Consider the following 11,206-nt stretch of genomic DNA (forward strand, 5'->3'; position numbering starts at 1 on the left):
AATATAATATTTGGATAAGATAAGATAAGATAGACTTTATTGATCCCACACTGGGGAAATTCACTCACTATAACAGCTCCAGATATAACACAACCGATAAGAAAATATACATTAAATAAAAATAGAATAGGAAAATACAAGATATAATGAAAATAGAAAAATGAGAATAAGTAATTAGTGTACACTATATACAGCTGTTTACAAAGAAAGGATTGATATGGAATATTGCACAGGTTACAGCAGGAGGTAGTGGCATGGTATACAAATAAATAATTGCACTGGACAAAAAGTATATATACAGCAGTATAGATTGGTGAAAATATATGAATATACAGTACAGGTCTAATATTTGTGTTTAGGAAATTATATAATTAGAAATATATGTATGTGAAACTGTAAAGTACTAGTAGTGCAAAGAGTATATTAAATAGTGTTGACAGAGACAAACAGCGCTACATTATGTGGTTACTGAGTTAAAGAGTCTGACAGCTGTATGTATATTAATATTAATATATAGTAATATTCATATGTATGTAAGTGTATAATGACCTAAATGTCACTAAATCCTACACACAGAGGAGTGTTCTGTAGGATATGATGGATGAACAGGAACAGCTGATGGGGCTGACATGGACACACACTCCGGAGCAGAAGGTGGCGGTAGTGCAGCAATAGGCTGGATCCCTGCCGCAGTACAACCAGAAGAAGAAGATCGTGTTAGTCCAGTCGTGCACCTTAGTGTGCTCTCGAACCGTGCCGCTTTGGGGTGCTTGTTGTGGAGAGTAGTCTTGGCTGTCTGCTGTTGTGTCTAATAAATAGTGAGAAGGCTTTCGCAGTATGGCGTTAAACCTCACCATCAACACAAGCAATCCGCCTCTAGGTGAGTGAGAGCCTGAAGAAACACTTGTTCAGTGGTGGTGTGCATGCTCTGACAGATGACTAGTTAGCTTCCGTTACGAGTCATCCTATTAAATGAAACAAACTCACACTGTAAACTCCCCTTTTGATGTTTGCTTGCTAATCACATACAGATAGCAGGTCAAGGAAACCCGAAGACACTGGACTAGTTTAAGATTTCATAGTTGATACATTTTTGAGGCGATGTTAAAAGTTGCATTAAGTTAATTGTTGAAACAACGTGTGTTAGTTGTATGGAAACCAGCCGAATTAAATAGCGGATCTTTCTAACTCGAAATATGGGGAAAGCCACGAAGAAACGATGCGAAGTGGGTTATTTAGGAAATAAACTCTGTAACTTGACCTATATATGAATTGAAATTGGTGTGACCATATACGTTGAAATGGGCGTGTTCGAGTTTGCTCAGGATAATTATGTAGCTCTAACTTAGCTCTTAAAGCTAGCGATATGTTGCAGTCGTGGCAGACAAACCAAACCACAACATGTGGACAGTTCGGTCAAATGTCCTTCTAATGACTCCAGCTACCTCACACTTTACTCTTGCACTCGTCAGCCTTGATTGTGGACTGTATAATAATACTATTATATCTATAAACATTGTTTACATGTGTCCATAAACTCTTTATGAACATGACACATTACATTATGATCAGTTCAGGCTGACATTAGCTAACTTAGCTAACCCCGGTTAGCTCAGCTGGGTGCTTTGTGTTTTGACGTATGCAATGTTAAATGTTGTTAGACTGTATCTACAACGCATTTTATGAATATGTCACAATTCATTACATAAAGGACAGGGTTTTCCGATGGTTAGTGTGTCAATACTCTGTACCAAGATAAGCTCATGTGTAGCTTTCGGTGAACGGCGTCATAGACGTTAGCAGGCTGATGCAAGCGGCTGCAACGTGGACTGCTGGATGGTTTCTACTCTTGATTTCCGTTTCATTTGCTGAGAACCAGCAGTCCTCCTGGGAAGAGGAATGAAGGACAGCCAGTTGTTTTGGTGCACACAACTACTAGGACTAGTAAAAGTAAAACTATCTGCAGGCCTTTTATTAAACCTGTGTGGTAGACTGTTCGTCAGGAATGCTGAGAGAATGAGGAACAAGATCTCTGTGCCAAACATTAGCCTACATCAGGTGAACATCAAACTCAGAGCAGAGAATTAGTCTTTTAGAAAATTATATTTAGCTTTTTATGTTTTTATCATCTGTTAAAACTTTTAAAAGCCCCCAGAGAATAAAGATCTTTTGGTTCTGCTTTAAGCTGATGCTACAATACATACTTGTAATTTAGCTCCATTACTGTTGCCTGTATAGATATCAAGTCCATGGCGTTACAAGCATTTTTTAATGCTAAGCAAATGCCAAAGTACTGACACGTTAAGAGCTACTGCATTAGGCAAGCAGTACTTCTGCAAAGAGTGCACAGCTGTTGAGGCAGTATGAGGAGGTTGAGCAGAAAAACATACAACACTGCCGTGTGCGTTTTGCATAACAGGACCAGTTCAACTGGTTCTCTAACCTAAATGTCTGAAGTGAATTCCGTTGCCCTTGACTTACTGTAGCACTTCTACATTGAAGCCAGTGTAGGTTGTGAAGCCATGTTTACCCAGACTCATAACAGAACCCTAACAAACACTGAAATGATCTCTTCTTGAATTGAGGGACTTAGTATCGCACATGAAACCTACTACATCACCCCATGATGCTATTCCCTCCTCCATTATAAAGGATTTTTTGATGCAGTTGGCCCCTCCATTCAGATCATTTTAAATTCATGCCTCGCATCTGGCACTGTCCCTACATGTTTTAAGCATGCGGTTTGTCCACCCTTGCTCAAAAAAACAAACCTTGATGCCAACTGCCTAAAAAACTACCGCCCCATCTCCAAGCTTCTTTTATTTCTAAAAGTTCTGAAAAAGCTGTTCTGTCACAGCTGATTCTTTTACTGACCACTCATATCCTGCTAAACCTTTTTCCAGTCAGGTTTCAGACCCCTTCATAGCACTGAAACAGCCCTCTTAAAGACTAATATTTGCTTCTCCACTAGACTCAGGTGATTAATGCCCATCCTCATATTACTCGATATTTTACCAGCTTTCGACACTGTTATCACCAACATCACCCACCCCCTCACCACCCGCCTTTGATCAGCAGGTGGGCATTAGGGAGACTGCACTACTCCTGGTTCCGCTCCTATCTCAACATAGGACTTTTTCTGTGTTTATTGGTCAGTTCTCCTCATCTTCTGCCTCCAATCTCATATGGGGTCCCTCAGGGGTCCATCTTGGTCTAGTGCTCTCAGCTGTATATGCTTCCATTGGGGTGACATTATAAGAAAGCATAACATCTCCTTTCACCTCTATGCTGATACTCACAGCTGTACTGTGCCTCTAAAAATCTAGGGATCTCCATACAATCTCTTCCTGTCCTGTGTCTTGAAGACATCAGAAGCTGATGGCAAACAACTTCTCCCAGCTAAATAGTGAAAGTCAGAAGTCATCATTTTTGGTCCTCCCAAGGCAAGATGCAACTGTAGTTCGCAAAACTACATGCATCTAAGTACAACCTACAGTTACCTCACCCCTTCTGTCAAACCCTATGCCAGAAACCTGGGTGTCATTCTCCGATCGAACTCTGCCTTTGACAAACAGATTAAGCTCTGTTTCCAAAAATAAGTTTTTACCAGCTCAGAATGATCTCCGCCTCCAAAGCTTTTTTTAGTCATCACTGTACAGCACTGGTCAGTTTATACGTCAAGCACTTTGGACATCTGTGTTAAAAAAGTGCTATATAAATAAAGCTTTACTTACTTACTTACTTACTTCTGTCCTGCAGGGGCGCTTCTGGCTGCAGAGCATGTGAAGGGCAGCGTGCAGGTATCAGTGGAGGAAGGCAAAGACACCCGGCTTCAAGTCTCGGAGTAAGTGACACAATTAATATGTGAAGTTTGTGTAATTTGTTGTTTCAGTGCAATGATACTCAATTTAAGATGTACGGGCCAAATCTAGCTCGCAGTAGGGTGCTGGGTGGCCTTGGGAGCATTTTCTGATTCACAATAAAAATAAGTGGAATTTTTGTTTGTTAGTAAATATTCAATTATGTCCCATCATTAGCCTATCAGCGTTCTGTATAGTGTGCAGTAGTGGTGATGCTTGATTTGCTGTGTCACAGATGAGTGAGGACTGCAAACGTTGGAAGGTTGGCAATGAAAACAGGCAATTCAATGAAAAATGGACAAATGAATTTACCAGTCATAAACCACAATTTAAATTGACAGTTGCTGATATCAGACATCATCTTAAGCCAAAACAACTCACTTGAGCTTCAGTGCAGTGTTCCAGCCTGGTAGTACCAGAAAAAAAGAGAATATTATGACTTCTGTCCCATTAACGTACATTAACATAATGTTTATTCATTTTATCTGATAAAATATTGTTTGTTTATTAACTTGCCCCTGGCCTTCTGTCATTTTTGTGGCCCCCGGGCTAAGCAAGTTGAGTACCTCTGCTTATTACTCATTTATCTCAACTCTGCTTTCTCTTTCGTTTCCTAAGTGCGATCCAGTTCAATGATACCAACTCTATCAGCCGGTACTTGGCTCGGGTGGCTCCCGCTCTTGGCCTCTACGGAGCCAACATGATGGAGCAGACTGAGGTGCGTACCTTTATTTGTGTGTGATATGCCTCGTAATAGTTTGGGTGTTCCCGATCCATATTTGAGATGGTGTTGTGCTATCTGCAGGTCGACCACTGGTTGGAGTTCAGTGCTCGGCGTCTCTGTGGTCAGCCTGGTTTGGCTGTGGCACTGGGTGAACTGGATAAGGCCCTTTCCCTGCGGACCTTCCTGGTTGGACATGCCATCACCCTGGCTGACCTTTCTGTCTGGGCTGCCCTCAAAGGTCATGGGGAATGGCCCAGCCAGGGCAAATCCTTCTCTCATGTCAGCCGCTGGTTCTATTTCCTGAGCTCACAGGTTCCCTTCAGTGCTGTGGGCAACAAGTATGCTGTAAAGAAAGCTCCATTGAGCAAATCCAATGTAAGTTCAATTTCAGAAACTGAGGTGATCTTATTTTTATAACATCTGGAGTCTTGAGATTAATTGGTGGATTATTGTGTTTGTGATCAGTTTATTGAAACGTAATCTGACCTCACTGGAACTCCTGGTGGGGAGAAAAGTAACAGAATAAGTATGACACAAAATTTCAAGCTTTTCTTCCTTTTTTTTGTCCCTGGTCAACAGTCGGATGAGAAGAAGCAGGATGTTGGCAAGTTTGTGGAATTGCCAGGAGCTGAGATGGGCAAGGTGGTGGTTCGATTCCCCCCTGAGGCCAGCGGGTGAGGCTTGATCAGGAGTTCATGAGAAGTTCAGATTATATATTATTTGAGTGTGCATTAGGAGTTTAGTAGTTTTCTTAACAGGGACCATTTTTCTGTCTTTCTGTGGCCAGATACCTGCACATCGGCCACGCCAAGGCTGCTCTGCTCAACCAGCACTACCAGGTCACATTCAAAGGCAAGCTCATCATGCGCTTTGACGACACCAACCCCGAGAAAGAAAAGGAGGACTTTGAGAAGGTAAGATACTGTGACGTGAGTTGTGCGCCATTATTAAGGAACCAGAAACAGTACTGTCTTTATTAATCAGATAAGAAAAGATGCCAAAAAAGGTTTTGTGGTCTTAATTCCATATTTCTTTACTTAGGTAATCCTGGAAGATGTTGCCATGCTCCAAATCCATCCAGACCAGTTCACCTACACCAGTGACCATTTCCCCACCATAATAGGGTTTGCGGAACAGCTGCTTGCCGAGGGCAAGGCCTACATTGACAACACCCCCCCTGAGCAGATGAAGCAGGAGAGGGAACAGCGTGCTGAGTCCAAATGCAGAAATAACAGTACGACTGGGGAAACATGACATGATTACCAAAGTGAATGTTCAAGCTACAACATGCACATTTCTAAACTTAATGAGGCCACAATATGCAACTTCTCTCTCCTGTGTAGCGGTGGAACAGAACATGAAGATGTGGTCAGAGATGAAAGCTGGGACAGAGTTTGGTCAGACCTGCTGCATGAGGGCCAAGATGGACATGAGCTCCAACAATGGTTGCATGAGAGACCCCACCCTCTTCCGCTGCAAGAACACTCCCCACCCTCGCACTGGAAACACCTACAAGTACATGACTTTGACTTTGAATCCAGGGAGGGGCGAGCTAGACTATCAGTTGTAATGATTTGTGATTTAAAAAATCGAATTGTTGTTGAAACTGTTCCCTTGTTTTCCTCCAGAGTCTACCCAACATATGACTTTGCCTGTCCCATTGTGGACAGTTTGGAGGGTGTGACCCACGCTCTTAGGACCACAGAGTACCACGATCGTGACGAGCAGTTCTACTGGATAATTGAAGCCCTGCGCCTCAGGAAGCCCTACATCTGGGAGTACGCCCGACTCAACCTCAACAACACAGTGCTGTCAAAGAGAAAGCTCACCTGGTTCGTTGACCAGGGATACGTTGACGGATGGTAGGTTTAATAGTGACTGATGTTTAGTAATCCGGGAAGGTGTCTATTACTTCTACTACTTAGTTCTTTGTGGTCTGTCGCAACCTCCTTCCCCCTGTCCCCCAATTCCCCCTATCTTCCTCCCTGTCCTCTCTTTACCTTGACATTTTTTTCCTTTCCCACCCCCATGTTCTCTTTTGACTTTTCTTATCTCGTCCTCCAGGGATGACCCTCGCTTCCCCACTGTCAGAGGAGTCCTGAGGAGAGGAATGACTGTTGAGGGTCTGAAACAGTTCATAGCAGCCCAGGTACATCTGAAAAAAAAAGCTTTTTTTTTTTTTTTTTTAAACACTAAAAAAATAATAAACAAAGCCGGCTATGAGAAAGCCTAACAAACCCTAAACAAAAATATTCTGCTGAATGTTTATTTTCGTCATCTGTACATCTTTTGCGTGGATTACATTAATAAATTAGTCTTATTTGCTTTTCGCTCGTGGAGCTTTTTGTTCACATACTGTGACGTGGTGAGTATGCAGCTCTCCACCGCTCTCTGTCTCACCTCTGACCAGGCGGACGGACAGCGGAGAGAGTTGACAACAGCTGCACTGTGCTGAAAGCTTCTCTTTCTGAGTAAAAACACCTACGTGACAGCTGACGTAAAACAAGGATCGGATCTGGCTTAATTCAGCTCAACATAGCATCTAATGATCAGTTTTAAAAATGCCTTAATCTGCTCCCATATTGATCTTGTTTTTGAATGTCAAAATTAAGGGTTTCACATCTTGCTTACCTATAGTATTCATGGAGTGCACAATTCTGTATCAATTTAAAATTTCTTTTTCTTTTTCCCTCCTCTTTCTAGGGTGGATCAAGGTCAGTGGTGAACATGGAGTGGGACAAGATCTGGGCCTTCAATAAGAAGGTACATTTTTCTCTTTTTAGTCATCTCACGTCTTCGCCTGATTGTCTGAACCTAGCTGTATATTTGAATGGTGATAAAAATGTTCCTGACATTGAGTTAATAACTGAACTAATAATTTCAAATCTGCCTAATGGTCCCTTTGTAGATGACTGACTGTGTCAAACTCTAAATTAAAGTCATGATATAATCGTACATTTTATTATCACTCAACTTTGAAGCAGTCTTAGAATCAGGCTGTTGAATTGTATCTTGTAGGATACAACACTTTGATATACTGACATTTAATGTGTTATTTTTGAACGATAGGAGTTAATTTTAAGGTTGTCTGACCTAGTTTCTATGTTAGAGAAAGAGGGGATACAGTGAATGAATATGACAAACCTCACTGACAGAGGTTCAGAGAATTGCCTGTGGGTTCACTGCTGGCATGGCTTCTTTCTGCTTTGCTGTTCTCATTCTGTTAAACATTTTAATTTGCTGCCTGGTTTCGTGCCTCATTACCCCACCCTCACCCTCCGTATCACTCCCAATAACACTGAAACCCTCAAAACCAAACCAGCTGCCTCATTTCATGTCCCACATTTGTTTGTATACATGTTGTCTCACCCAATGTCATCTGTCTGGACATCAGTGTTGCTTCCTCTGTGTGGTTTTCCTTGCTGGCACTTGCTGCTTCATCCCAGAGTCAAATAGAAGGTGTGAAGCTAATAGTTTAAAAATGTACATAAACGGAGAGCGAAGAGGTGGTTAGACAGATCATACATATCTAATGCCTGGAAAAGATAACAAAAGCTAGTGTCACGCTAGTCTTTCATCACTTGCATCATTTGTGGAGTTGAATACAGGCTCTAAGGATGCATCAGCAGTGTTGACAATCAGCGTTAGGTTGAGCTTTAGGAACAGCTGCTTCTGTTTTTGCAAAGGGCTTCATATGCATGGTCAACTAACTCCTCCTCCCCTGCCTTCTTCAGACAGTCTCATGCCCCCAGAGTTCCTTCACGTCAACTTGGCGATACTTAAAGTTGCTGCAACAGCAGCTCATGTTTAAATGTGATAACAGACATTCTTCACAGTTGTTCGTTTTAGATTGTCCAACTCAGGTATAACAAACCAAATGAAAAATAGTTGTTTTTTCCACTGTAGTATGTCTCGGTGGTTCCAAAACCTGTTGACTTTCCTGCACTGGCTCCAACAACATTCCTTACTCTACCTAAGACACTGCTCTTATGTTAATTGGGGAATTTTAAAGATTTCATTAAAGACTTCTTAGGTGCAAGTAGTCATGTATGTCTTCAACTTTTGTACTCCGTGGCTGTTTAATTGACAGTTTGCTTACTGGTGCCACACACCTTACTAGCAAATAGCCACAAATGTATTTGATTACATTTGTGTCTGAAATATGTTTCAAATCACAAGAGAAAGCCATAATAAAGCTTCACTGACTCAGCTCAAGCTGAAACAGGTTTGAAGTAATTTCCGCAGAATACAACAGATTAATGCAATACAGTCACTAAATATGAATTCTGACTTTTAATCTGGTGTCTCTGCAGGCGCTGCTATTTCAATCAATTGCAGTAGTAGTCCGCAATTTCAAGCTAATGTTAATAACATTTCAAGACTTTCAAGACGTGCTGTATTTAGATTTCTGCGTTATTATGGATCCCACCGCTTTTCATGGTGAGACAGGCTCTGCGCAGCATTCAAGCGCTAGGATTACCCAAGCGCCAATGCTTGTTTGATGCAAAAAGTTTTCTGCCAGAAAGGCTATCTAACATGTGGTTAACATTGTGAAATTTGATATTTTACTAAACCTAACCAAGAGGTTTTGTTGCCCAAACAGAACCAAACTGCGACTGAAAGCTGAAGATAATAAAAAAAATAAAAATAAAATAAAGAATCAATATAAGAAAAGAAACTCGAACAAAAAACTGTGCTCACCACTCACAAACAACTGAAACCCAGTTTCCAGTTACAGGCCCTGTGATTAACCCATTCATCCACCACTACTTCCTAACTAGACTTGGATTTTGTCACAATTTATACTATGTATGAAGCTTTTCTAAATAAGCATTCTATATGTTACCTGATGAGCACTGGCGCCTAACCAGTCCTAGTGCTTGAATGCTATGCAGGGCATGTCTTGGCACGAAAAAGCAGTGGAATTCGTAATGGCGTTGAATTTCTCCTCCTTCTTCTGTTTTATTTCATGACAATCCCATGTATATACATGTTGGGCAGCAGAAAACATAGATAATCATCAACTATCATTAGATCCCTAGAGTAAAGAATTATTTTTGTCAATTTATCTAATTACTTTATATTTTATTTATCCATTTTGTGTATTTAGGGAATTATAAAAAATATAAAGGGATTTTGTCGCCTGGTGGATGATGTTGCCTATAAGATAAAAATAATTCTCAGAACAGGCGAGAATCATAGATTGCGTTCAGCATTGTGCTTTCTCAGTACGAGAGTAAAAGGCATTGTTTGAGGCATAGCCAGAGGGGAAATAGAAGAGACAAACAAAAACAGGAAGTTGTAACAGTTGTAACGAGGGGAAATTATGTAAGCGGTCCATTCTATGTAAATGTGTCTCTACCTCTTTCCTCTCTTTCTTCCTCCCTCCTTGTATCGGACATTAAACAGCATCTCACTCTTCTGTTTCCAAGCTGCCAATTAGCTGTCTGAAGGTACTCCTCCACCTCCTCCTCTTGCCCATTTTCACCCACCTCCTCCCCGCTTTCACCATGGGCTGGTTTGTCTGAAAATCCACCAACAACCTTCGCTATTTTACCAGCCCCTTATGTTCAGTTTATAGCATATCATCTATCCTAGTAGTTTAAAATGCAAAGGGCAGCAGAGTTGTGTAACAGTAGGTGTGAGAAGCATGTCCTTTAGCAGGACACTGGTAGACTCCACCAGCTCCCTGGTGCTGTTTAAAATTTGACCTCTGACCTAATAGTGGACAACGCAGTAGAGGCGTAATTACATGATTTAATGAAGTGGTTGGTCCTCTATGTGAAAGCTCATCTTCTATCTTGGCACAAAAGTAATATAGTGTAGTTAGTAATATGATAAAACAAGGGATCAGTGTTATTCTCTTGCACACCATGTTTTTTTTTTACCCGTTTGTTGCTTTCATCACTTACCATTCTCCATCCTCACTGATTTAAACTGACTGAAGTCCACTCTGCAGCCCTTCTGTGATTTAAACCCAGGGAGTAAGATTGGTAGATTTTTCAAATACAGCTTTAAATCTGTCTCAAAAGTACTAGTTACATAAACTACAAAATATATTTAAAAAGTCAGGCAGTTCAGACCGGGGAAACTAGACCTTCATATCATGTTAAAACCTCCTCCCTTCATGTCTTCCTCGCATCTATTCCATCCATCCTTTTGTCCGTTGCAGCTTTTTGACTCAGCAGTTGAGACTTTTTCCTCTTCAATTATTGACTATCAGCTATATCCACTTAATTTAACACGTTCGTTCATTCATGTGAGATTTCAAAAGTGCTTCACACTTGATTTCCTGAAGCACCAACATCACACCCTCTGTAACTGAAGAGGTCAAAGGTCATTGCCAAATTGCTCTGCACAGATAATTGGCATTTTGTCGGCCTGTCCTAATTACTGATTAAGAACTTTAACACGTTTTTTTTTTTTTCTGTAATAATCAGTCATTACCACAGATATAAGTTTGATGTCACCTTTAGGACATAAATAAGTTAATAAAACTGTTTTGTTGTTGGTTTTGTTTGTGAAGATAATGTTAGTTTGAAGTATGTCTGGTTTTGGAGTGAATCTGTGGAAACTGATCTTATCAACTGGTTCTTTTCCGTTACTGTTAGAACTGTGGACT

General features: G+C 41.0%; 1 protein-coding gene across 1 annotated transcript in view; it reads left to right on the plus strand.

Annotated features, from left to right (window-relative positions):
• Positions 1–636: 636 nt before the first annotated feature.
• The window catches only part of eprs1 (glutamyl-prolyl-tRNA synthetase 1), a 22,580-nt gene continuing 12,010 nt past the window's right edge, over positions 637–11,206 (plus strand). Inside the window, 11 exon segments of the mRNA XM_035682249.1 lie at positions 637–880; positions 3,760–3,844; positions 4,479–4,578; positions 4,666–4,959; positions 5,164–5,258; positions 5,372–5,498; positions 5,626–5,818; positions 5,928–6,099; positions 6,213–6,446; positions 6,649–6,733; positions 7,288–7,347. Coding sequence (XP_035538142.1) covers positions 838–880; positions 3,760–3,844; positions 4,479–4,578; positions 4,666–4,959; positions 5,164–5,258; positions 5,372–5,498; positions 5,626–5,818; positions 5,928–6,099; positions 6,213–6,446; positions 6,649–6,733; positions 7,288–7,347 — 1,488 coding nt within the window. The 5' untranslated portion in view covers positions 637–837.

Source organism: Morone saxatilis, unplaced genomic scaffold (genome assembly GCF_004916995.1).
Source record: "Morone saxatilis isolate NCDOM2014 unplaced genomic scaffold, NCSU_SB_2.0 Contig11, whole genome shotgun sequence".
NCBI classification, from domain to species: domain Eukaryota; kingdom Metazoa; phylum Chordata; class Actinopteri; family Moronidae; genus Morone; species Morone saxatilis.